The 27,562-nt window shown below is 43.4% G+C and overlaps 1 protein-coding gene across 12 annotated transcripts in view; it reads right to left on the bottom strand.

The window, feature by feature from the left end:
• The window catches only part of NCAM1 (neural cell adhesion molecule 1), a 337,891-nt gene that overhangs the window by 32,892 nt on the left and 277,437 nt on the right, over window positions 1-27,562 (bottom strand). For 3 of the 12 annotated variants that reach the window (XM_053924129.2, XM_045204020.3, XM_053924127.2), the window contains exons 8-15: window positions 20,927-21,069; window positions 14,579-14,608; window positions 11,022-11,172; window positions 10,511-10,695; window positions 10,051-10,147; window positions 9,565-9,735; window positions 7,830-7,961; window positions 6,692-6,706 (exon numbers count right to left, since the gene is read on the bottom strand). In XM_053924129.2, the coding sequence (XP_053780104.1) occupies window positions 6,692-6,706; window positions 7,830-7,961; window positions 9,565-9,735; window positions 10,051-10,147; window positions 10,511-10,695; window positions 11,022-11,172; window positions 14,579-14,608; window positions 20,927-21,069 (924 nt within the window). The remainder of the gene's footprint in view (window positions 1-6,691; window positions 6,707-7,829; window positions 7,962-9,564; window positions 9,736-10,050; window positions 10,148-10,510; window positions 10,696-11,021; window positions 11,173-14,578; window positions 14,609-20,926; window positions 21,070-27,562) is intronic. The other 9 variants (XM_045204028.3, XM_045204022.3, XM_045204025.3 and 6 more) reach the window with 3 other exon arrangements.

The raw sequence follows: 27,562 nt of genomic DNA, 5'->3' as shown, positions 1-27,562 counted from the left end.
GCACTCTGACCCCTCCTGCTCAATGGGGTACATGCCATTTTTTCAGTGCACTCAGGAATATCATAAAATCTAAAACTCTCACACAGCAGAGGACACACACACACACAGCTCCAGATGCTGTTTTATCTGGGGATTTGAAGCCTAACCCACAAGCTCACTTCATTAGAGCGTTATAAAGAGTAGCTTGGAACATGTTACGGTTGTGATGAAGTGTAATGTTTTCCATGATGGAAAAGACCGTACAGTCTGGCCCTGACTCTATCATCAGGAGATGAATTCCAGAACTTTCATCTGGATTCTCAGCACACAAACTTGAGCAAGCCTGGTTATGCTTTCAGGCCATAATTTTTCTTGCACTGAGGAGGCCTGCGAGGGGATGGAAGTGCCTCCTTCCCAGTTGTGATCTGTGTACACAGCTCCTCAACTGCGCAAGACAAAGAAGGGCAGGCTGTCAGGATGCAGCCATTCCTTCCTCCTTCTTCTTTCAGCTTATGCCTTTCCCCAAACAGCCATTTTCTCCTATTCCTTCCCTCACGGTGTATCTCTTAGCTACTTCTATATGACTGTCTGTGTATGGGTGTGTGTGCATGCGTTTCAGGGGGGAGGGACAACAAAAGCTGGGGAGAGATGCTGTTCTTTTGTCTCATCAGAATTTCCCTAATCCTTTTCTAATTTTAACTTGAGGGTAAATTTGGAAAAGTATCCTCATGCACAGAGTATTCTTTAAATAATCACCCTGTTCTTTGGGTGATGCTGGGTGTGCTCTCTTGGCCACATACACAGCATGCGTAGAAAACCACACTAGGCGAGGAGCCACCATGCATTCACAACTGTTGCTTTAATACAAGGAAAACCACGGGCGATCTGGCCAGAGGCAGCTCAGCTCTGTACTCACTAGATAGTTCTGTGGTTGTAAGGGCAGGAAGAGGCCATGTTGCTATGGAAACATGAAGAACAGAAAGGGCACAGAAAGGTGAAGGAGGGAATGGACATAAATTCATAAATGTGTGTGTATACATATATTTAAGGCATTATTTTTAAGGAAAGACAGAGATGGTGAAGGAAATATCCTCTCACTCCCTTCTTCTCTGATTTATCAATATGAATATAAGTATTTTAAAGAGGTTATCAGAGACTTTGCAGACAAATCACTGTCACATTTAGAGACAACATAACCCTCATTTATTCTTACCATGAATTCCATCTGTTACATGCTGGGTACTGCGTTTTGTGTTTTTCATACCTGATCTTTAATTTTCACAAATACCTGTAAGGTAGGTAGACTCTATCCTTCACTTGAGGTTGAGTGACTCATTCAAGATCATGGAGCTGTATGCAGAGGTAGCAGAGCTGGGATTTGAACCCAGAGTTTTTTCTGGCTCCCAAATCTGACCTCCTGTTGCTACAGTTGAGACAACTTAGAAAGCACTACGTGGGATGGTGGGCCAATTTCTGAGTCAAACAGATGCAAGAGAAGGCTTCTGAGCTTGCGTCTTGAGTCATCTCTTGTGGCTGTGCCCAAAGTGCAGGGAGTTGGAACGTACTAAGGAGAACATAGCCAGCCAGGTGGCATAGCCCTGCCTGCACCCTGTCTGCTGCTTTGGGCACAGGTTGGCATGAGACCCTGGGACTCACACAGCTGCTGTCTCCCTTTGCCCTTTGCCCTTTCCCCCAAGAAAGACAGGTTCAGAACTCCATGTCTGGCCTGGAGCTCTCTCTACTCCAGAGGACACGGGGGAACAAAAGGACAGGGCAGCCAAATTAAGTAAGACTGTGAATGAGTGAGGCTCAGTCAGTATGGCAAACACTGGGAGTAACCAGGTTGCATCACAGGCTTAGTGGGTAGCTCCCAGGTGGGCAAGCACAGCTTGAAGAACACTATGATGTGTGCTGGGTTTTTGTGAGAGGGCAGACAGGGGTAGGGCAACTGCTGATTCTGTTTTATAGAAGAGAAAAAGAAGGCTCGTTTGTGAAGGGTTAAATAATTTCCCTAGGCGCCTACTGCCAGGCACATCTGCAAGCAGACACTGTTTATTTTCCCACAAATGTTTACAAGAAATGTATGCATTTATGAAGAAAGCAAAAGCTATAGGCTTCGCTTTCTCATTTCAATGTCTGAATCCAACTGTGCCAATTAAAATGAGAGTGAAAACATAACACCCCAAAGCATTTCTCATGGCCCTGCAGAATAGAGGTTTTTCTGGGCAAATTCTTTTGGCTTCTCTGAATATCAGCTTTGGTCTGGCTCACTAAGAATCCCAGCCCAGGGCTGGGCAGCAACAGCCTCGGAAGCCTGCCTGCAAAATTTTCTGTCCAGAACCATGCTTTTTACTTGCCTCTCCTTTGGGAGAGTGCTGCCTCCCATGAATCTGAGAGGCCCTCTGCCTATTTCTCTTCTCATTTGCTTCTCTACAACCTGGCGCTGCTTTCTGCCAACAGAGTTGAATTATCACCTGGTGAAGGAGATAACATTAGGCAGACCCACTGTGGCTAGTGGAAAGCAACCTGCAGAGAGATGGATGAAGAAAATAATACTCACTATCTGGATGAGACAATGGAACAAGGGTGGAAGAGCTAGCAGGAGCTGCTGAGGAAAGAAAAATGAAGATGAGAAAAAAAAGAGATAAAAGATCATCAAGGTATACAGATACTGCATGAAAAATCAGAAGAGCCAACCCTGGGATGTCAGTACAAGAAGGTGAAGTGAGTTAAAATGGGTAAGAACACCGTGCATGAGAACAGGTGGCTGGAGGACCAGCAGAGAGTAGGGCTCTCTGACTTCAAGCCATAAATCTGTGTGCCAGCCAAGCCTGCGGCTCAGGTAAGGGATTGGGCCAGGAACAGCTGCAGAGGCCTTCAACCCTGTTCAAAAGCAAATAGCCAATTCAGCAGGAACACCTGTCTCCAGAGGATTAGAGGTATAGGAGGAAGGGGAACCTAGACCTCAGCTTAAGGCGAACAAGTAAGAGAAGAAGTCTTTGGTTTTTCATATTAGATATTTCTATATGTGTTTGTATATTGGCATATGTTTACATTAATTGTGCATATTTGTAGCAAAACATATATGTTTCACTCCCTAGTTTCAATATCTAAATGAAATGAAAACGATGGTCCTACTTATTAATGTTTCCTATGGGTGAGGTTCATGATTGTTTGGCATCCAGATGAGAGAAAATCACTGCTGCCTGCCTTCGAAACCCTGCAGAACCTGATGCTGTGGATGCTGCTTTGTGTATGAAGAGCAATGCAAATAAATTGTATTATTCTCACTAAACAAGTAAGTCTAACCAATTTTATGCGTGGAAAATGTGGTGCATGGTAAACGTGGTGCATCCAGGACGTTCTGGATGGCCCTTGAGCTTTCCATTGGCAAATATCCCCATCCACAATCACAAAACAAAGTCCCTCTGACAGCTGGATGAAAATTTGGAAAAACATCGCTGTATCTTCATCATTGCCTCCACACTCATGCTTTGGTCTTCCTTTTACCTTCCAGATGAGGGCACCTCATTAAACCATGCAAGTACAATGTCACTGGAATCAGAGTAAGACAGGTATTAACTCACCACGATTTGATGGTCTGGTTAATTCAGGTAAAACTGTATCTCTTTCTCTTTTATTTGGCTTGAGTTGTTTGCATAATTGCCCATATTATTTTGGCAAAGGGATAGAGTTTTATGTGCTTTAACCACAATAAATTACAATGCATTTAACTTATACTTGTAATGTGCCATCTAGGGGGCAAAATGTGAAAACAAAACTCTCAAGATGCCTCTTAAAAAGCAGAGACTCATTCATATATAATCTTTATGCCCTGAAAGGAATCGTTTACTTTGCTTCATGCTACAGAAGCAATTAAGAGGTAATATCCAGGCAATGGGATTCTGCAGGTGTGTGGCTCAGTCGTGAGGAATGGATTCATGACAAATTATGACATCATCTCTTCAGGACCTTGCTGTTCTTACAGGGAAGCAGCCCCTCCCGACGCAATCAGAGATCTTCCGCTTTCCACCTAAGAGTGTCTTAACAGCATGAAGATATTTGTCTTAAAAACACACACGACAGAGGCATTTTCCCAGGTTGTGTCCTATTTGTTTAAAAGTCACAGCTTCCTCATTTCCTTTACACACATTTATGAACTACGCACAAGAACCTCCAAAGAGAGGAGCCATGCCTTCTAATCTGGCAACTCAGAAGCAGGAGTCCTGGAGGTATTTGTGGCTTTGGCTCATCCCTGCTTTGACATATTCATGCCTCCAAATGTGGAGAAGTTTCTTATGGAACTGAGACAGCAAACCCATTATTGAGGCATCTCAGTGGACTTCAAGTGAGGAGCTAGTGAGAAATGCACTGGCTCTCACCCAACACCTCCAGCCCAGGGGCGTGGCAGCAGTGGCTCCCTGTCCAGTGTGGTAGTTACCATTGATCCTGTACCTTCTCTCCCTGGGGGTGAGATGAGCCAGTGACAGAGACCTACACCACTGGTTCTGGGGCCTGCTGTAAGCACATAGTGAAACTTCTGTAACTGCTGAGGGGTGATTTTGTTCACCTAAGTTCAGACAACCTATATGCCTTCTAAGTAATGGGAGTGAGAACCCAGAGAAGGTCCTTCCTAAAACATGCCCTCACTTCCTAGTAGCAGTAAGCAGTTGCCATGGCAGAAGTAAATGCTGGTGTCTCCCTCTCAACTATATCCCTTTCAGGACAGGTCTAGGGCCAGCATGACACCCCTTGGGCTAGGTTCCCACTTCACAGCTCTGGGAAGCTACGAGAGTGCAGAGACAGGCCATAATAACCAACTTTAGTGACAGTATGATGTTGCCACCTATTTCCATGTGTGTACCGCCTCAGCCTGCTCCAGTTCTTGAAAAAGGCACACTCATCTCAAAGGCTGTGCCACGGTTCTCCTTATTTAAAGGAAGTTTGCTTTTTGAAATTCTTTAAAGCATAATTTTATTAAGTGATTGAGCAAACTGACTTTTCATGCTAATGCCTGCTACTGTATTACTCATGATCTACTTGGAATGGAGAGCTGACCCTACCATTTTCCAAAGGGTTTCTCGGAATCTTGTTTAGTTGCCTATTTTCATACTATCAGACAACAAACAACAAGGTCTAGAGGTCTCCTTAAAAAAAACAAAACAAAACAAAGAAAACCCCTAAGCACTGTCTTTTAAAATAGCAACTGCTATAGAAATTCTCAGCTTTGGAAGGGCTGAGCTGGCAATGAATGAAGAAATAGACTTATAGCCTTTAAAGTTCAAGACCCAGTGACTCTGATTCAGTTCTCAAACCCCAGTTACTGGTTAGAAACTCAATGGAGGCCTCACCACAATAAGCCCACATTCATGTACTGATACCATTTAGAAGAGCAGGCAGGAAGACTCAGGCTAAGAACCAGCTTCAGGACCTAGGAGGAAGGTGCTCTCACACCCAGAGCTGCTCCTTCTGCATTCAGTCAGGGAAGAGGGGTCAGCCAGAGTAGACAGCTGTCAGTCAATCCTGCCTGTCAGCTCCACCCCCAATGCTGTCTCCTTCTAGAACAGGTTCATTCAGGAGCCAACTCTGCTGAGATAGTTAATTTTTAACATTTGCTCAAAATCTCAGAATGCCTACACCAAGCTACTTACTTTCTGCTGTTGCTGGAATATTTCTGAATAAATTTTTAAAAGATAAGCTTCGCTGAGTGTCTTTCAGGAACTAGGAAGTTTTTATGGAAAAAGTACAGCTTTCTGAATACTTTTTCTTCCAAGTCTTTCTGGGTAACCCTTCCTTCCACTGTTCTGAGCTCAGCCTAGGAAGAAGGAGCCTTCTTACATGCCTCGGTGTAAGTGAAGCTTGGGGACATCTGTGCAGACTGGGGAGATCAGACCACAGCTCCATTCTCAGAACAGTGGCCAGCTTCCTGCCACCTTTGCTCCCTATGTTTGCTGGGTACAGCTTACACAATTAGGGGGTCCTTCCCAGGGAGAATCACCCCTCTCTATGTTTCTACTTACTAAGTAGCTGGTTAATTTTCCCAAACATGGCAGGTTGCAAGTACCACATGCTAAAGAATAGAGCCGACTGGAACTGGGAGTATGACTCCCCAGAAGCTGCCTGCAGGACATCCCCATGGCCTGGAACCAAATCCTATTAACTCTTTACAATTGCAGCTGCTGCCTCTCCCACCAACCCTCCTTTTGCCCTCCAGCTCCCACCACCCTGAAAGACAGAAACGGAAGGTGCTACAACTCAATTCTTTCGTCTCCTAAAAGCAAATGTGGAAATCCCTTTAAATTCTTTTTTCCTGTGACAGGATTTTGAATAGAGGCCTGGTGACCATGTGGTCACTTTTCTGGCATCCTGGCTAAAGGTGAGGTGGTGCTATAGCATGTTATTAAGAGACCATCAGCACATGCCACCATGCTTGCCTTGGCAAACAACATTGTTGCCACAGGATAAAGGTCACACAGAAGTTAATAAGTAAACACAGTTTCAAAAGACACAAAAGTTGCATGCTCTAAAACAGGAAAAGGGTTAGCCTCTTTAACAGGAGCACAACTAAACTACGGTCAGTGTGGTTAGGCCTGGTGAGTAGCATCTACTTCAGCCTCTAGGGAACAAAAAGGAACTGGACTAAAATGAAGAACTAGGACTAGCAGATGTTAACGCTACAGAAACAGGTAAGGAGGTATGAAGAGGCACTTACGTGGAAGTGGGATATCTGCATTTCCCATGGATGGAACACAGACGAAAAGGAAAGGCAAGAGACAGACCCAAGAAAAAAAAATAAAATGTAAAAGAAATGACTAGCAGCCGCAGAACACATGGTGCTAGAAACCCAAATTATCAAATTACTTCCAATCCAGGAAGAAGCAATTCCTGTAGAAGGAAGACAAGACAGGCTTTCTACTTCTGAGAAGAAGTAAGGGGATCTCTCTGGCTTCAAATTGAAGGAAGCAAAGGATTCCCTGGTCTGCTTTTTAACACCAGGAATTAGAGAGGCCCAGGGAGCTCTGTGACCATGTGAGCAGTCGAGTTCTACAGCATCTTCTTCAGCTGGATGGACTCAAGATCCTCCAGCAGCAGTAAGTCAGTTCTAGGGAGGGATGTTCCAGGGCAGAGTGCGCCCAGAGCCTGGCAGTTTGTGTGAAAGGAAGGGAAGGATGGTGGGCACACTTAAACAAGAGTGGGAATGATGGCGGAAAACAGAACTGCATCCCTGAATGGAATCAGGAAGAAGCCACTCTAGAAAGAGGATGTGAGGGAGGGAGACCCCCAGGTGTGCTCCTGGTGTGGCAAGGGAGGAGAAGCAGAAAAATCACAGGCCTTGGCATCCTTTTCCCTTTTGCATCGTCGAGACTTTGATTCTGCTCCCGCATCCTACAGCACTCTCCGATCTCCTATCATTTAATATCTCTGCTGCATCATAGTCCCACAACTAATTATGTGAACTGTCACTGCCTTTACCCTCTTCCTTCAAGCCATAAGGTGCTTCGGGCCTTTGTGACCTGTGTCAAAAAGCAAACCCCCTAAATCCCTCCACAACGCACTGCTGTGTTTCTCCCCTCCCTTTAATAATGTGTCAGTAGTTTCCCCCTGGGCTGTTATTCTAATAAAATGGACCAACTACTGTGACAGTGTCACCGAGCCCTTGAGAAAGAGGTTAAAGGTATTCAGTATCCGTCATCACTGAGGGCCACAGAACTAAGAGGTGGGACCACCTTGAGCACAGGGACCTGAAAGACAAAAAGCTGTCATCTGAACAATAGCGGGACAGCTCGGGGTTCCCCACTGCCCCCGGGAGAAGAGGGTGTGGGGGAGGCAGGGCAGCTGTCTTTACTTACGGACTGGCTGAGTCTTGAACTCGGAGGCTGCGCTGATCTCGCCCAGACCCTTGCCATTGAGGGCTGCCAGTCGTACTGTGTACGTCGTCTCAGGCTTCAGGCCCACGATGGTGACAATGCCCTCCATGCTGGCTGTTGTGGGAATATGGGAACAATCACAAAGCATAAAAAACCCATTGGTAAAATGGTGTAGCTGCTGTGGAAATCCATATGGTGGGGTCATCAAAAAATTAAACACAGAATTATCATTTGATCCAGCTATTCCACTTCTAGACATATACACAAAAGAATTAAAAGCAGAGACCTGGCATAGATGTTTGTACACCCATGTCACAGCAGCATTGTTTACAAGAGCTACAAGATGGACATAACCCAAGTGTCCATGGAGAGATGAAGAGGGAAACAAAATATGGTGTGTACACACAATGGGATATTATTCAGCTTTAAAAGGGAGGAAATTCTGAAAGGTGCTATAACATGGGTGAACCTTGAAGACATTATGCTAAGTGAAATGAGCCAGACACAAAGGGATAAATACTGTATTATTCTACTTATACGAAGTACCTAGAATAGTCAGCTACATAGAGACAGAAACTGGAGTGGTGGCTGTCAGGAGCTGGGGGAGTAGGGAGCGGGGAGTTAGTGTTTAATGGGTACAGAGTTCGGGATAATACAAAAAGGTTCTGCAGATGGACTGTGGTGATGGTTGCACACCTATGTGAATGTGCTTGATGCCCTTGAAGTGTATACTTAAAAATGGTTAAAATTGTACATTTTATGTTACACATACTTCATGGGATCAACCTGCCACAAGGCTGGTATGAAGTTTCAGATGAAAGTTAGGAAGGCTGTAGTCCTGATGACATAGAAATTCCTCCCAGAACCTCCTGACCCCCCACCAAAGCCCAAAGAGAGATGGGAGCTTTTCTGGAGGGATGAATTCTCAGTGAAACTGGGTTGGAAGATGCCTCTGACTGGCTATGACCCCATGTCGTAGCCTACTCCCAATTCCACCCTCATTGCCACCACTGGAGTCAGGATTAAAAACTTCTACAGAAATAAATCATACTTCACTAAGTTATTTCAATTTAACCCCACAAGGGGAGTGAGACATAAAAATACTCAATCCCCTGGGAAAAATGATCTGGGCTCAGAATCTTCAGATTAAAGTCATCCAAGGGTCATTTTTTAAATCTTTAATTGGAAATGTAGCACAGGATTGATTTAAGAGCAGACTTGTCTTGCTGGCTCTGCTTATTTGGCTAGTATTTTAATATTATAATTATATGATGGTCCCTGAATGTACTCAGGCAGGACTGCCAAGTGACAGCAGGGAACCTGCAGCACGTCACCCACAAGTGCAGAGCCAGGTGGACTGGACGCATCTGGTTGTGCTCACCAGCTAAGCAGGCCCTATGCTTGGCATGCAGTTGAGATGGCCTCCTCCATCCGGGCATAGTCACGGGAACCAGGCTCTGAAGTACCAGGGGGCAGAAGGCCAACATGTCTACATGAGATGTGACCATGCCCTGATTCTTAGGGGACGGTGATGATGTTGCAGCATGAATGGGATGGCACATGATGGCATCTGGGCATCCCCAGTAGGTGAGAGGGGTGTGCTACGCTACCCAAGTGGGCAGTCAGGGTGCCAGGATCTGATGAACACTGGGTGAATGTGTGCCCAACACTGAGTGACTCATTACTCTAAAGGAAGCAAAGACGCTTCCCAACTCACCTTCCTTGGCATCATACCACTTGAAGTGCCACATTTCCTCACCCACTGCTCTCCACTCAGCCTTGTATTTGAGGATGGGCACCCCACCTGTGGCCTCTGGTTCATCAAACTGCACCTGTGCTGTGCTAGAGTATGGCTCCACCTGGTCGATGGATGGTGAAGATGGGGTGTCTGTGGGAAGAACACATATGGAGACCCATGCAAACCTCAGGCAGGACACGACTCGCAATCACAAAGCACATCTCTCCCACTTCTGCTGTTTTGAAATCCTGTCACCTGTATCCTGTCCTCCCAGCCCACCTTACTATGTGATTTTCTCCCCACATGCCCTATGCCCAGACCCTCAAGCCTCCATTGGTTCTTCTTCCTGACCTCTGGCTTGGCTGACCTTGGCTCTTGTTTCTTCTCACTCTCCTGGCATCAATAAAGGACATAAAATGGGCTGGCAAGGGTTTGAAGGATGGTGCAGCCCTAAGGGGTGCTCACCTGCTTGGACAAGGATAAATTCCAAAGACTCCTGTCCAATGCGGTTCACTGCAGTGCAATTGTAGTTTCCAAAATCATTTTCAGAGTCCGGGGTCACCTTTAGAAAGAAGGAGCTCTTGGGTTACATGTCCCTTGGGATGGCTACAGCCTCAGAGCCTTGTTTATTAGGTTAAATTAGTAAAGAATAGAACCAGTAATGCAGGAATCATTAGTTCCAGCCCAGACTTCAGCCAGAGAGAACAGAGAAGCGGTTCAGGAAAGAGTCACACTCTGCCTTCCAGGCCCTGAAGTTGCCCAGGGAGAGAAAGGGGGCTGGGCCAAAGCTCAGTTTCTTCTCTGGCTAGTGGCTCCCAGCTCAGGACATACTAGAGAAGCAAGAGGGATTTTAGCTGCATATAGGAGCCCATCTATGGTCAAACTGTGCCTTCTCCACCCTGTCCCTTGCTGCCACCCCACTCACCTCCAGGTAGCTGGCAGAGGGTGTGTTGTAGATCTTGATATTGCTGTAGTTGGAGCTGGGCAGCAGCTGACCATCTCGGAACCATGAGATTGTGGCACTGGGGTAGGCAAATACCTCGCAGGTGATGTTCACCTGGTTCCCCTCCCAAGTGTACACAGCCACGGGGCCCTGCAGCTTGGGGGCATCTGCAATGAATAGCAATGACCGTTGGGAAGACTGCCACTATCATGGAGCCCTACATATCCTGTCTCCTGGCACAGGGAGGTGGGTGTGCCCTGAAGCAGAGCTAGTGCCAGGGTGCAGTAGAGGTTGGGGCTGTTCTGGCAATCCTGTGAGCTGCATGGGAACACAGAGGGCATGCAGGCTTATAAGAAGCCTGGGGATGGTGTGAGAAGGTGATCTGGGGACACAGCTCAACAGGTGCAGGTTGGGTCCTAGCTGCTATTTTCCCCTTTCGTGCAGACCCTCCATGGCCCCTACCCAACCGGGTCTTCCCGCAGTTATTTCTCACACTGTACTTCGAGGTACATGGATTGGGAGTCCTGGCCAATAGTGTTGCTGGCAGTGCAGATGTATTCTCCAGCATCTGTGTACTGGATGCTCTTCAGGGTCAGGGACGACACGCGGGCATGACTGCGCACCACCATGTGCCCATCCAGAGTCTGCCAAGAGGGAACAAAGAGTGTCAAAGCCCAAGGTAGGATGGGGGCTAGGAAACCAGGTCATCGCTTGTGCGTGACCAGCCTCACACCCTCTCTCCTCTCTCTGCAACTATCTAAGTTTCACTTGAGGTACCAAATAGTGGGGGAGGTTGCAGAGAGCACCATGGGAACTGGGGCGTATCCAAAGCAGAAACTGGGACTCAGTTTATGTCAAGCAGCCTAGCTGTGTGCCAAGATAGTTTGGATCAAGGACAATTAAGGTCCCGCAAGATGATTTTGTTTGGCATGTCTAAAATGGAAGCAAAGCCCTGACCAGCAGGTATTCTAACAGAAGCAGCCCTGCCTTGTGAGATTTGGGAAATCTGTACTCCCCTCCTTCCCTTCCAGCAGTCTGCCTGTCTGCCAGTCCCACACTGCATGTACACATCATGGGAAATCCAAATGTGCCAAAATGTAAGAAATTATGTAAGAAACCTATATTTATTCAGGTGCCTCATTTTCCTGGATGCTTAAAAGTAAAATGATTTTATTTTTTTAAAAAGCCCAACAATTCAGACAGAAGTCAGGGGCTGCTGAGCTGGAAGTAAGGGTAACTGGGTCCTCTCTCCAGGGATGGTGCTACAGAGAGTCCCAGGTAGATCTAGGATCCTTGCCACCACAGTCACCACCGTTTTCTAGTCCTTGATACTATAATTATCTTTCAGAGTCTCTGGAATTACAGTTATTGGTCAAAAAGGATATAAGGATTTGATTCCTAGGCAATGGGTACTAGAATATTTCCAAGGGGTTTCCCCCCTTGACACTCTAGGGAAATCACTCACACTAGGGAAAATGGTTGCTGGTCCAGGAAAAGGCTGGGCATGTGGCCCAAGTTCAGATCCTCCAGAGAGTTGGTAATCTAAAGGAGTTTTATTCTTCATAGGCTGGGGCACACTCTTATCTCCAGCATATAATGTTCTGTAAAGAGGGGCAGGTGAGTAGTCTGCCTATGTATTGCATCTGTTACCCAATGAGCTTGGGCCTTTAAAGAATGAAAGAACATCTGACTTCAGATTATTTTGATATGCTAGTTTAAAAGCCCAAAACCCAGAACTGCAATGCCATACAGCAGCTAGTTTGGGAAACTCAAAAGCAAGGCACCACTGGCCTTGTCAGCAGTCTCAGCAGATCTATCAAACAAGTCACTGCACCATCACTGACAGATCTAATCCATTTCAGCCATTTAAGCCCCATCACATTTCACAGCTATTTCAGGAAATGGTTGTACCGACAGCTATACCTTTTCCTCTCCTTCTATCTGGTCTCTTTCCTAAATTCCTCTTTCTGGAAATTTTTCTCATTTCATGATGTCAACAGACCAGCAGGAAGCCCACTATAAAGAATTCTTTATTTCACAGCGGCTCATGACAGGATTGATGATGGGATTATCTGCCAGATGCCCAGTTCTCCCTCTTAGGGGCACAGATGTACTCCAGGGCGCCTGGAGTACCTCCCTCTGAAATTTTTACTCTGGCACTGGGATGAAGTCAGGGAGTGCCACCAGCGAGCAGTCCAGACCAAAAGTCACATAATTGATAATTCAGGCTCTGGAGGAGAAAGTAGATGAACTCTGGGCAAGAAAGAAAAGATCATGATGGCAAGGCGACCCTGTTTTGCAAGGTATGAAGGGCAATTATAATTATTCTTCTCATCAAAACATTTTTGTCTTTCTTCTTCCAGGGAAAAGGGCTAAGGCTTTTCAGAGCTAACAGAATGACATTGGCCATAACCCAAATTGCCTTCTGAGCTCGTCTGGACTTAAGGTCTTCCTCTCTGAATGAAACAAATAGGAGGGAATGAAGCTTCTGGGCCCCAAGGGCGGCACTCATTTGAAAGTCAATTATGTTCGGAATGAGATGTGAAGATAAGGACACTTCTGGAAAAACGGGAGTGTGGTGTCTGCTTAATGGGAGTAAGCCCATTATTTCCACTTATGATAATAATTCTCTTAATGTTGTGTGAATGCTCCCTGATAAATCTCAGCTCCTCCTTCAGCCAGGTCTAAAGCAGAATGACAGGGGGAAGATGTAGAAGGCCAGGCAGACGGAGCTCTACAGCTGCTCAGGAATGATCTGACTGACTAACCCTTCTCTCCCTTCCCCAATCCCAGTGGGTCTGTGACTTTGAAGCAATAAAACACCCAGCCTGTGACAGTACTAAGCGATTCCTGTGCCACAGGAGGGAAGCATCTCGGTGAGGATGTGCACTGAACTACAGGCCCTATGACATGCAGGACGGTCTAATGCGAAGACAGCTTATAATGAACTAGATTTGATGATGGCAGTGTGTTCATGTGCAAAAATTAATATCAGTGCCTGGAGACAGGCAGTCAACTTTTAAATATTAAACAGCATTAAATATTTATAGCCATGACCTGAACACATGAGTTATGTGTTTTGAATAATTACCATTTCTAAAAAGACTCAGAGGATAGATTTACCTAATTACAATACAACCTACAGGATTGCTTGCTGGAGTCTACATTTATAGCATTACGAGGTCAAAGTCCCATCTGGAGAAGAGACAAAAACTATTTTTTTATAAGTATTTATCGATTAGATCCTTGAACCTTGTCTAAAGTATACTGGTTTTTGTTTCATCATCTGTCACCTAATCACGCAAATCAGGTAAAAAATAGGATCTCGGAAGTGTAACAATTAAAATCTAAAGATTAATATTTAGCTTCAATTTTCAAACTAAGTCCCACATAACCCAAAATGAAGCAAGGAGTCAGAGAAATTTCAAAGGCTAAAGGCTACTGACCTTTTAAAAACACAAAACTATTTGTGCCAAATCATTAATCTCATAAATTCAATGCTCTACAAAAGTAGCATAGATAACATTTAACAACCTGGGAAAACCAACCAGAGATCATTTTCATTTCTTCGAGATAAAGCGGGATGTGATAATTTACCAAGACCAACCATTATAAAATAAGTGAGCAACAAGATGAGTTGAGCTGGAAGAGAAAGGGCTGAGTGGGATTTTAGATCACTAACCCTGTGACGTTATGATCCAAAGCTGCATCAACCAGGTGAGAGTCAAAAAATTTCACCATTTCAAAACAACTGGCCTGGGAATTGGGGAGATTTATTTCCATAATTACCTGGATGTGATTTTACCAGCACCATCGAGATAATAAGATCCAGTTTTAGAAAATAACAAGGATTTGTTCATCCACTCCCAACACAGCTTGCTTGCTCATCCTAAAATGACACTATTGCGAAGTAACATCTACCACTATTGACTTATTCTTTAATCTAACTAAATTACTAATTAGTTTAGCATGTCTGGTTATTAACTATAATGATGAGTTAAACTGCAATGCTTTCAAAACTAGACTGGCTAGTGGTCAGGTAAGCTATACCTCTTGCTTCTCTGGTCGAGTCCACGAAGCCTGGAGAGAACAAGATATAAAACACAACAAGAAAGCAGTAAAATTTTACAACATGTTGCTTCAGAGAATTGATGTATCACACGGCATTCCGTGCACATGCAGCTTCTTTTTAATTCAGAATTTTTCCAAGGCTCACTTTCAATGGTGTGTTTATTACCCAATTTAATTTAGGACTTATGTTCAGCTTCCCCCCACCCCACTTTATACACATGAAGATGTATAATTCAAAGGTAAAGCCTTGCCTAATCTTTGGTAGACAGACATATGGACACCAGCAGACATAGTATATACTGCTCCTATTCCAAAATGTCTTGGATATTCCTTGTAGTATTTGGTGACAGTACTTGTTCTAACCACATAATCTAGAGATACTTATAGAGTAAGTTTCCTCCTTTGGATTTTATCTGACAGCTTATCACAAATAAACTAATGCCATTTTGTGCTCATGCATTTCATAACTCTTCATGCATACTAACAAAAATCAAATTTTTATTTTTATAAAAAGGAACAACAACAAGAAGAAAAAGAGCATAGAGGCACATTAGGAATGAGGGGAATGAAGTCCTTAAGACTGTGGGTCAGGAAGCGTTGAGGAAACCAGACTCTGAACACTGCGGTGGGGCCCCAGCCAGTCCTGTGAGGCAGAGCAATGCCCATGTGGCATGCAGGCTCGAGCATGTGCCATCTTCATCAAGCATGGCGTTCTTCACAAAGTGAGCCAACTCAGGGACAGAGAGGTTGGGTCTTTTCCTATCCACATCTAGATTTTTCTTTATTTGTCTGGTACTTGGGAATCTACTCTGCTTATAGTTTTTGTGTTTTCAAGTGGGGAGTCAGAAATATCATACCCTGCATTGTTCTTTCTATTGGAGGGCATGACTGCCTGATTGTCCCTGTGTTGAGATGGAAAAAGAATAGAAAAGATGCCAGAGACACAGCAATGCAATCCAGGATATGCAAATGAGTTAGCAAACATTCAGTAAGAGTCCACCAAATGCAAGGAGCTCTTGTGAGAGACATGAGGGTGGAAATGTTGGATTATGTCACATGATGGTGGAATGAAGAAGAAAGTGGGAACAGAGGAACATGCATAGTAACAGTGGGCCAACATGTCAAATGTGGTTGCCAATTCCACATCATTTAGAAGCTTGTCTGTCACATGCCAGGGCTGCATGAATCAAGATTTTTTTTTAGGGATTATATCATATGGAGTTGTTTGTTTTTCAGATTTGATTCTACTTGTGTCTTCTCCCAAATCCTTATGGTCTTGTGGCTTTTAGAATAAGTAGTTGCTAGTAACACAATGTTTCTAGTTGCTTGATCTCCCACCTGTGCATGGTGGAATGATTGGACATGCCTTGCCCCTGACAATTTGGTGAAGGTGTGTGGCCTACTTTAAGACAACCTGATATGCAAATACCCACAAAAATTAAAATAGAATATGATTAGTACTATTCCAAAAATTGTTAGCTCCAAGTTTTTATTATCTTACAAGTCTGAAGGAATATGTATATAAATTAAAGTGAAACATCCCTTCACTTATTCTAAAGTATTCCCTGTTAGACATTTGCCCACACCCTGGGTAAGTGAGCCTTTGATTGCTCAACACAGGCACCTTTTCCAACTTTAAAAATGAGCACCTGGTTTATATTGAATGAGGAATTCTTCCTGGTGATAAAAAGCTTCACTTTGCAGAGAATTCAGAATTTCAAAAGGTCTTTTATTTGTGGGCTACTTGGTCTGCTCAAAATTCAAGGTTCATGAAATGCTTTTCACTTTTTCTGTTTATCTCTTTTGATCTCAACTCTTTGCTCCTCTCCTTTTCCTTAAACATTGAGGCTTCATATGCTTTCCTTTACCAGTCATTTCAAAGGCATGTTCAAATGAGCACACAGTGAATTTGTTCTGCCAGAGACAGATGATGCAAATTATCATTTGGAAGTCTCATTCAGTATGTAAATAGGATCTGGAATTTAGTGCCACTCACTCAAGTGCCTGGCAACAGTTCAAATGAGTGTGGGCAGAAAGAGTGATGAAGTGCTGTGGATGCACAGACTTTCTTTGTACCTGCATTGTCACGATGACCTCCACACACATAGGTCACACTGACCCATTGTGGTGTTCAAGTCTGTTTTGTATTTTGGCAACATAATAGTGACCACTAAGAAATGAATTAACTTTTAGACAAATGATCTACCCTAATGGTCTTAATGAGCCAAGCTTAGCCTAGCTATTATCAGATGTGGAGTGAAACAAACTCAACTAGCTGAAGCTTAGCAGATTGATAATAATCCATCTCCAACAAGTGATTGGACTAAACCTAGAGACATGACCAAAGACAGGGTATGGCATGCAGGCTCACTGTTCTGGTTTTTGCTTTTTTTCCCCTGCTTTTTTTAATGAAGAAAAGCATAAGTATTCCATTAGAAATTCACTATGTGTCTATGGTTGAAAGCCTTTTCTCCTCTCAGTGAAGGGCTGGGCTGCTCTAAATAGCTTACATTGGAAATAACTTTATTAAAGAAACCATTGAGCCTTCCACAGAAGTCATTAAAATCATGAAAGCGCGCCGGGGCATTTGGTGCTCTACCTTCTTAGTCACAGACCCAGAGGAAGCCCTGGTGGCATTCTAAGGGTTCTGTACTTGCCCCTGTCCCAGTCAACACTTTTACCAGTGACCTGGACAAAGATATTTCAAATAAGTGTTCACATAAGGTTGGAGCAATAACTAATACAATACAGTAACTAATAGTTGCACAGGTAAGACCACTGCATTGTCTGGAGTTGGGCCTTGTGTTCAGGCTGGGGTCACCATGGGCTGCAAGACCTTATTATTTTCAATATATATAAATAAAATAGGGGGGCCATGTGGATTGAAATTTCCTGGACCCAAAGACCTCTAAAGAACAGTTGTAATGAAAGGCATTCTTGACTGGTGAGAAAGTGGACTCTAATGATTGTTCTCAAGGCAGACAGTGTTTGTACACTGGAATTTTGGTGATCACAATGATTAGAGATGGCTACTGGTATTTAGAGGGAAGGGCTGGGGGAGCTAAATATCTTGCAATGCACAAGGGACAGTTCCAGTAAAGGAACAGTTTTCCCAAATTTTTGTACTGACCACATTGAGAAACACTGGGTTGCAACCAACCAAACACAATTTTTAACAGAAATAAATATAAAATTTTGCATGACTGGATAAGTAATCAACTGCATAAGAATGGGATAGGAGATATGTGGCTTACATACAGTTCATGTAAAAAGACCCGAACATTTTAGTTGACCACAAGCCCAGTGTGAGGCAGCAGGATGAGGAAAGTGTTGAAGGGCTAGTGCAACTCTCACTGCATTATGGTGTCCAGATCAGGGGAGCAATAGCCCCAAGGAAGTCTACATCAGTGGCCCTGGTTTTTCCTTCTTTTCCCTTCTTTTTTCAATGAAGAAAAGCATAAGTATTCCATTAGAAATTCACTATGTGTCTATGGTTGAAAGCCTTTTTAATCTTAGGTCATTACTTCTGAATAGATGACAAAGCTTTGGCCAACTGAAATGAAGCCCATTACTACAGGATATATGAGATGAGATTGGAGAAGTGCCACAGGATGGTTTAAATTGCTTTAAAACCAAGCTTATTCCTTCTCTTCCTTTTGGTCTACTCAATAGCAAAGGTAGCATGATGTGAGGGTCACCTCAATTATTATATTGTCAGTTAAAAACATTTTAATGCAGCATGGATGAACAAAAGCCATCTATTACAGGACAACTGGTAAGGTACACAAGAACAGACTGACTAAAAAAATTGAACAGCTACTTTGTGGGTCCTCATACAAAGGCTGACTGGCAGAGGCAGGAACACTGAGAAGCAGAAGGGGCAAAGAAGTGGACCTTCCAGATCATCAGCATCGGCCAACTGCCTTGCATAAGACCGACACAGTCACTTGTGGGCAGGGGCTAGGTAAGACTAAACAACATCAAAGGCTGGCTTCCTTCCAGCCTCCTGTGATTCTGGCATTTTATGTGATCTAATTCTCAGGAGCCTTCTTCACCTTGGCAGTTTGATACAACTGTCTGTTCTTACCTGTTTAGTGTATCATCCTGATTTGAAAAAGAAAAATTGTTTTCTTCCACTCCTACAATTCACTGACTCTAGGTATCAATTCACTTGATACCTAATTTCGTATCATGCAAATTCAGATGGAGTTGCAAATGAGGAACAGCTACCAAAGCAAAAGTGAGATTTATTGTCTGGAGTCCGACAGCCCACAAAAAGGCCACCTTTGTTTTCTTAATTATTAGCTATCCAGGTATAAGATGGACATCATGCCTCTTTGATGTCAATATAAAATGAATAGAAATGGCAACTTTTCTATACAGGTTTCATTTAGGCAGATATGTTAATCTGGTGTCACAACACTGGCTGACTTAGAGGACTTGTTTTAACATTGATCCACTCATGTTCCAGTAAGTCACTTCAAGTAAATCTGAAGGCAGTCTTTTGTAAAGAAACCACAATAAAACCTATGTGGTTGGGCTTAAATAATTATCTCAGATTGAGACAAATGATCTACACTGTTAAGTGAGTTATATGAAGTCTACTTGGCTTGAAATAGTCTCTACTGAACACCTTTAGTCTCAATATTTAGTAAGTATGAGTGGGTATTAGTGCCTGGTTATTTGTTCTCATTCTATAAAAAGGAATTCACAGATACAAGCCAGAAGTGCCAACCTATTAAGGGACCTGAGGTAGACACAAATTTTAATAACCCTTCTGGTCTAGCTTAGCTGTTGAGCTATTCCTAGAAAAGATATAGAATTTAAAAGATTCATTTACCTGGAATAGATATTATTTCTGTCCTTCACTAAGGTCAGATATACACTGGGTCATTCTGGACAAATCTGCTTTCAAGTCTGATATAGAAAAATCTGTCAAGCAGTGGCCCTGTGGTTTAAGCCCTGAAATGTACATTCAATCCATGTAGCACACACAATGGAACTGAAATCTGAGCTGAGGGTTTAATTCCAATGTTGACAAAGAAAGTACCCAAGTAAACACCATATTTCTTAATCCAGTACAATATCGAGCAGCATATGCGAGTTTCAAAAATACTTAGCAGTTCCTCAGTTGAGTTTTTGTTGAGTTGAATTCAACTCTGGAGGTAAAATTTGCAAAAAATAATTTCTTTTGGAACAATAATTCCTGTTCTTTTTGATTTGGTTTTTCTTCTATTAGTGGGACAGAAACCAGCTCCTCAAATGCAGTTCCCAAATCTGGCTCTAGATTCTCACACTATCCCTTTTTGGCTTAACTTGAGTTTACCCTCTCTAGGGATCTCCTTTAGGTAGGTGGAAGAGTGAAGATCTATCATTTCTGACATTCTGGTCAATAAGCAATCCATTATAAATCTTATAAGGTCATTTTAATCTTAGGCCATTACTTCTGAACAGGTGACAAAGCTTTGGCCAACTGAAATGAAGCCTATTACTACAGGATATATGAGATGAGACTGGAGAAGTGCCATAAGATGGTTTAAGTTGCTTTAAAACCAATCTTATTCCTCCTTCTGCTTTTGGCCTACTCAATAGCAAAGGTTGCATGATGTGAGGGTCACCTCAATTATTATATTGTCAGTTAAAAAGACAGCTTTCCAGTGGTCTATAAGTCTACATCTTTTAAAGTTAAATCTTCCTAGTCACTTAAATTTGTCAGGAAGGTTGCTACATTGTTCTTATTTTCTCGGTGAACATATCGTAGAGCCCAGTACAATCATCATCATGTGGAAACTGCTAACTATTTTTGCCTTTAGATCAAAATGATATACAAGTGTGATTGAGAATACAGGCAGACACAAAGGCAACCAAGCTTTTGTGCAGATAGTGCATGTATAGCATGAGTATACAAAGCACAAGGAAAAGAACTGATAGCCTTATTCTGACCCTATGATTTCCAGGAGACATTTTCCTGGGTGCCCTGAGATGAGGATGAAATCACCTGGAGCACCAGGACCTTCGTTTTGCCTTGTTCCTCACAACCTCATAACCTTGTGTTTGAAACTCATTGTCCTCTTCCTCCCCAGAACTAGAGTCTACTTTGACCATACCCACTATCATCACACCCCTGCAAATGCCCCTTCCATTGCCAGGGAATGCTGAGCAGGTTGCATCCAGGCAGGCTGGAGGCGGGAGGCCACAGAACCTGCTTTCAGCCTCCAGTGACTTCGTCCCACCTTCTGGCTCACCAAAGAGAACTGGGCATGGGGTGGACTCAGTCTGCTTTGAGTCTGAGCTCCATGGCCCTGAAACTCTTGGGCGACATCATACCTTTTCTTCGCTGCTGATGTTTCGGGTGGAAGTTCTCCAGGTGATAGAGGGAATGGGGTCGCCCGAGGCTTCACAGGTAAGAGTGACCTGTTCCTCCAATTCCATGGCGGTCTGGTTTTCTACATACGTGATTTTGGGTTTTGCTGAAAAGGCAAAAACACTCCTGTAATGTTTACCTAATATTTTTAGCTTTCCAGGTTTAGATGGTAGCATGTACCCATGCAACAAAGCTAATCTACTTCCTAAGTATAAGGCTATATTCTAGGTGAAGCCCCAAGGAGTTTACCATGAAGCAGGCACATGACAATACCCATGTGACAGTAATAAAAACAACATCCTGTATAGTAAGAGTGCTAAGTAAGGGTAATGGGTACAGGAGGCATGGAGCAGAGGATGAGCACTCCTCTGCTTGGAGTCTCAGAGAGGACACAGCTATTGGGCTAGGCCATGAGATTTTCAGTCAGTGAAACTTTGGGGTGGAGATGGAGTCATTGCAAAGGTAGAAAACTACTTGAATAAAAGCAATGAAGCAAGACTATATGAGGAGAGGGTTGGGAAGAGAGCCATGTATGTGCATAAAAGCAGAGGGAAACAAGGTTGGATCCTGGCACAGAGAGTCTTGATCCCAGTTAAAGCCGGTGCTTGATTTTATCCTGTGGCAACTGGAGGCCCACTGACAGTGTTTGATCGGAGGGATGAAGTGATCACTTGTCTTACTAGAAGGTTAATTTAGAAAAAATTCAAGGTGATTTAGCAAGGAGAAAACCTTGAGGCAGGAAAACCAGTTTGGAAGTTCTGGCAGTGCCCCGGGTGTGCTTTAACATCATCCCGATCGAGGCCGTCTTGGGGAGAACAGAAAGGACAGCTTTGAGAGAGATGCAAGAGGGGTTTCATGGGCAGTGGCAAGTAAGCAGAGGGAAAGAAACAAAGAAGGCCTGAGAAGGAGCCAAATGACTGAGATTTGTAATGACTGGAAAAGTTGTGCTAGTGTTAACTCAAGTAAGGGAATGTGGCGAGTAAGTTGGGGTTGTGGATGGGGCTGGGATGGGAAGGAGATGAGTTGAGATGAGTTCATTTTCCAAATGTTTTGGGTAATGCAAGAAAGCACAAGCATTCAAAGCTTAGTTAAATGCTAAAACATTAGAGAAAATTGAATTTTCCCAATTTAAAACAATTATACTCTGAAATTGCTAAACCTTCCATAGAAGAGAAAAGATAACACTGCACAAATGTAACTTATTTCACTAATAGACAAAAAGGCCAGGGTAGATAAACAAAAAATAAATAAATGAGAATTATGGATAATTTTTGAAAAAACTGCATTTCCTTTATATTCAAATTCATACAGAAACCCCAAGTAGGCTAATAAACTACTACCTATATACGTCCTCCAAACTGAAGCCCTGAATTCTGCTTTAATACACAGAAAATGATGATAGATTCGTACGTTTTCTGTAGAAAATATCTGCTTTTGTATAAAGCTACCACATAGACAAGTAGGCCTCTGGGAAAAAAAGTAAAAAAAGTGAAACTACCACATAGTTCAAATATTCTCCTAAAGTTAATCTGCACTAATAGCCAGTTTTGCTAATCCTTTATTGCCAGCTAGCACATAGGCACATCTCAATCCAAGGTGGCCAAATGATCCCAAATTGGGATCGATGGTGTCCTCATGAGTAAGGTTTCCTTCTTTTAGGAAGGTTTGATAAACAGGACTTTGAAAAAGCCTACAACTCATATTGGATGAAGTAAGGGTCAAATGCTGTTGAAAAGGAGGTTTTAGACAGGTCAAGGAAAAGCTGGATTTCTATCCTGCTAAAATCCCAGATTGAGAAGTTAAAAATTCATCAAAATAACTGAATTCACTAAAACTGAATAGTGTTGGGGGGGTTTAGAGAGACTTATAGGGATTCTGGGCCCTTGAAACCTAGTCAGATGCTGTGATCTGACCCATAGCACTTTGTCCTGGCAGCCAAGGGTTGGCGGAAGACAGAGGACAAGTTAATGTCTATTAACAGTATTTGGTCTTGGCGGCTCCATTTCGCACATGATGATAATGGGTGCACTGTACAAGTCTCTAGAAAAAGGAAAACTATATTCTTATTAAAAACATTATTAACAATAACTAATTTTGTATGGTCTACAGAGGGCTGTTAGAAGGAAAGTAAGCTTCTCACTGGTAACCTCTCTGTACTCCAGAAACAAGGCTATTATCAGAACAAACCGAAGGCTTGGAATATGGCCTTGGAAATAGAAGAGCAATGTAAGTTATTGTCCAAACTGGAGCACACTTGAGAGTGAAAAGGAGTGCTCTGAATAATTACACTGCGGCAATGGCAAACAGGGACAGACCCAGGATTACTTCCCTCTATATACCAGCATCTAGAGGAATCTGTCCAGGTTTTCTCTACAGATGGTAATACACCATCTTAGTTAACCTCTATTGTGAGCCCTTCACCAGATCCCTGTTCTATTCTCCACCTGTCACATGGGACCTATTGCATTAGATTGCCCCATTGCCCCTCCCCAGGGGCCCTCCTGTAAGCATGCCTGCTCTCCTCTTCCAACATGTCCACAGCTCTGTCCTGCCACTGAGGGCCAGCCTTATCTACTTTCACCTCAATCCAGGCTTCTGCAAGCCTAGATCCAAGAAGGACTGTGGAGTCCTGCTTCTGTGAACTGAGAGGTTGGACATGACCCGGTACACTTTTCTTCAGCCCTATTTGTCCTTTGCTGTAACTCACAAGGGCTGCTTTGGTCCTTAGGGGTCAGCTAAGCCAGTCTTCTGCCCATTGGCGAAACTTCCTAAGCTCTCTGCAGAGTGAGACCTTAAAAACATTCATATGAGCATAATAAGAATCTGTGGAGATAAAAATACTTCTTCAGAAAGGCCCATAGGGAGAGGAGCAATGGAAATTCACTGCCAAACTTAAAGGGAAGATGCAACTACTTAGTAAAAAGAACGTTTGGCTGATAACTAGGGCAATGTATGCTAAAACGTTTCCCTTTCCTAGGAAAAAATGATGTCAGTTAGGTGCAATTACGGCAGACCCCAATTTAGATATGTCCCTAACACACTAATTGCCATTCCTTCTTAAAGCCACAGGAGTTCTGAGAGCTTTATTATCTAAGCCACAGGTTTCTTTGCACCCCTATCTCATTGCTGCTGACTCTGCTGCCACTGGGGACCCTGCTGCATTTCTTCCCCAAGTGCTAGTCCCAGATGGCAAACCAGAGGGGAATGAGAGGGAGAGAAAGGGTGGAAGAAAGATGAAGCCCTAACTGGCCGGCCCCTCCCAACCTTGTTCCCTGGACTTAGTACCAATCTCCTAAACCCAGTGGGGAGACCAAAGGAGGAGGAAAGAAAGGAGGTCAGGAACATGAATGGAGAGGGAAAGGAGAGTCTAAATGGGTAGCAGGTTACAGATTTAACAGAGGAGGATTCTCATTCTGGAGGGGGCTGGATTAGACATGGTCTCTAAGAGTCTATGGTTTCCTTACCTATCTCTGCAGGAGTCTGGCCACCTCACTTGGCTTTGCTCTACTGAGCTCCCTACTGTACATTCTCCCAGCTGCAGTCTTGGGAAAGAAACTGTGGCAGTAGAGTCAGAGACAGGGGAGGGAGAGAGAGAGGTTCAAGATGGGATGCATAGTGAGGTAGGTGGGTGCGAAGACAAACCCTGCCTTGCCACGGTTGCTATGTCTCACTCTCCCTACCTCATCACCTACTTCCCTGACCTCCCTCACTCCCTTCACTCCAGCATGGCCCTACATGGTTCCTTCCTAGTGTAGCTATGTCCACCAGAGAGGCTGGAAGAGAAGCCAAGGTCTCTCTTAACAGTCAGGTTAGAGCTGAGTATACTTCTGTAGAGAAACCAAGTTATCCACATGGTAAAGGAAGAACACACTCATTTCACTACGACCAGTTATACCATATGTAATTTAAAATTTTGTATTCATTTTTATTTTTAGAGAGAGGGAAAGGGAGGGAGAAAGAGAGGGAGAGAATCATCCATGTGAGAGAGAAATATTGATCAGTTGCCTCTCATATGCACCCTGATGGGAGACCGAACCTGCAACCCAGGCTTATGACATTTGGGGTTCGAACCAGCAACCTTTCAGTTTTCAGGAAGATGCCCAACCTGCTTATCCACACTGGCAGGGCCCATATGTAATTCAGGTATAATACGTGTTAAATTCAGTTTCATGGAGTAGCAACTACCACTGATAGCTGACGGACTGGACTTAAAAGCTTGGGTTTGAACCTTGGATGAAGGGTGGGTTTGAATCTTTCTGTGCTCAGTTTCCTCATTTGTGAAATGGGGATAATAATTAAATCTACCTCATAGGGTTGTGTTGAGGATTAAAAGAGCTAATTTATGAACAGTAATTCACATAGTGCTTGGCACATTATAAGTGCTCACTTCTGCTTGGCATTATTATTATTTTATAGGGCTAATATCTAAAAGAATTTCCTAAAAACAAGTTATGATTATACATTTCTAGGATCATCTCCCTGCCATATGCATTATGCTTAATTCACACAAAACTAAGTGCTATTCCCTCATTTATTCAAATACTGCTACCAATTACATGGTAGGCACTGCTGTTGGTGCTGGGGGTACATCTATGAGTACAGCGGACACAGGTCCCTGCCCACAAGAAGCCTGCGCATGTGCCCTGAAATGCTCACCCGTCCTTCCTCTTCTGGGAAACTCCTGTTTGTTTACTAGCACATCAATGGCAAGGGCTTCTCTAACTTCTGTCATGCAGGACTAGAGGTTCTTTCCTACAAAACACTATGCATATGGCTATCATGAAGTCGTTATAAAGGATAAAAATCTCAGTGTTGACCTTCTACATTAGCCTGTGAACCCACTGATGAGAACAGAGTGCATGTTATTCATCCTTGTAACCTTGGCAATGGCTGAGCCCATACCAGACACTCAAATGTACCTGACTGGCACAGTCTAGATATTATGTCAGTAAGTTATATGCTTATATGTTCATCTCTTTGTTGTGCATTTCAGGGTCAAAGGGCCATATCTTACTTATCTCTGTAGTCCCTCTGTCTAACAATGATGGTGATCAATAAATATTTATTTGTTAAATGAAGAAATAAATTAACAAGTGCATGTTTCTTTCTCTATAATATAAAAAAATTTACAATCAGTGTGACTGAGGAAGACCAGTTAGAATTAGAGAAAAGACTATCAAGAATATTTTCCAAGAAGTTTAGTTTTCACCTTCAAATATATACTTCAGTTACATACTAAGTTAATCTGAACCAAACTAATGCACTGTTTATAAACCCAATTGTTATTACTGAATAAATCGGATTCACCTGTGATTAGCAAGTCCAATTGTATATAAATGCTTGATTTTCAAAGGTCTGTGTTTACAAACACAGTTCAGTTCTCCTGATCAGGCTAGACAAGCAGGTCCTGAGCAGACCCCCAGGTGCACACTGTAACAACCTGGAAGCCTCATGCACCAAAGCTGCCTCTCTGACATCTGTTCTAGTAGCACTGGCTACAGTGGACCAGTTTATCTATGGTTTTTTTAATTTTTTATTGTTATTCAATTACAGTTGTATGCCTTTTCTCCCCATCCCTCCACCCCACCCCAGCTGAACCCACCTCCCTCCCCCACCTCCACCCTCCCCCTTGATTTTGTCCATGTGTCCTTTATAGTAGTTCCTGTAATCCCCTCTTCCCACTGTCCCCACCCCACTCCCTGCTGGCTGTTGTTAAATTGTTCTTAACTTCAATGTCTCTGGTTATATTTTGCTTGCTTGTTTGTTTTGTTAATTAGGTTCCACTGACAGGCAAGATCATATGGTATTTGTCTTTCAGCGCCTGGCTTATTTCACTTAGCATAATGCTCTCCAATTCCATCCATGCTCTTGCAAAGGGTATAAGCTCCTTCTTTCGCTCTGCTGCGTAGAATTCCATTGTGTAAATATACCACAGTTTTTGGATCCACTCATTTGCTGATGGGCACTTAGGTTGCTTCCAGTACTTGGCTATTGTAAATTGTGCTGCTATGAACATTGGGGTGCATAGGTTCTTTTGTATTGGTGTTTCAGGGTTCTTAGGGTATAATCCCAGCAGCGGAATTGCTGGGTCAAAGGGCAGTTCCGTTTTTAGTTTTCTGAGGAAATTCCATACTGTTTTCCACAGTGGCCTCACCAGTCTGCATTCCCACCAACAATGTATTAGGGTTCCCTCTTCTCCACATCCTCTCCAACATTTGTTTGTGGATTTGTTTATGTTGGCCACTCTGACTGGTGTGAGATGGTACCTCATTGTGGTTTTAATTTGCATCTCTCTGATGGCTAGTGATGCTGAGCATCTATGGTTTTTAAAAAGATCAGCAGAGAGTTGAGAGCCACTAGGTTAAACATTTGTCCACCACAAATTCTTTTTCCAAGATCAGATCAAAATGCATTTTAATTCTAAATGAATGACAGTTAACTGAGTTTATAGAGACAAAGTGAGCAGAGATGTGGGGGCTCTTTTCATGACTTTTATGGCACTGTTTCACATAGGCCAGGGAAGGAAGCAAAGGGAAACAGAGGCACTGGTCAATAATATTTACCAAGGACCCATGATGAGTCTGGCAGTGTTTGGAGGG

This window comes from Desmodus rotundus, chromosome 5 (genome assembly GCF_022682495.2).
Source record: "Desmodus rotundus isolate HL8 chromosome 5, HLdesRot8A.1, whole genome shotgun sequence".
NCBI lineage: Eukaryota > Metazoa > Chordata > Mammalia > Chiroptera > Phyllostomidae > Desmodus > Desmodus rotundus.
This window is presented reverse-complemented; position numbering and strand designations above follow the sequence as displayed.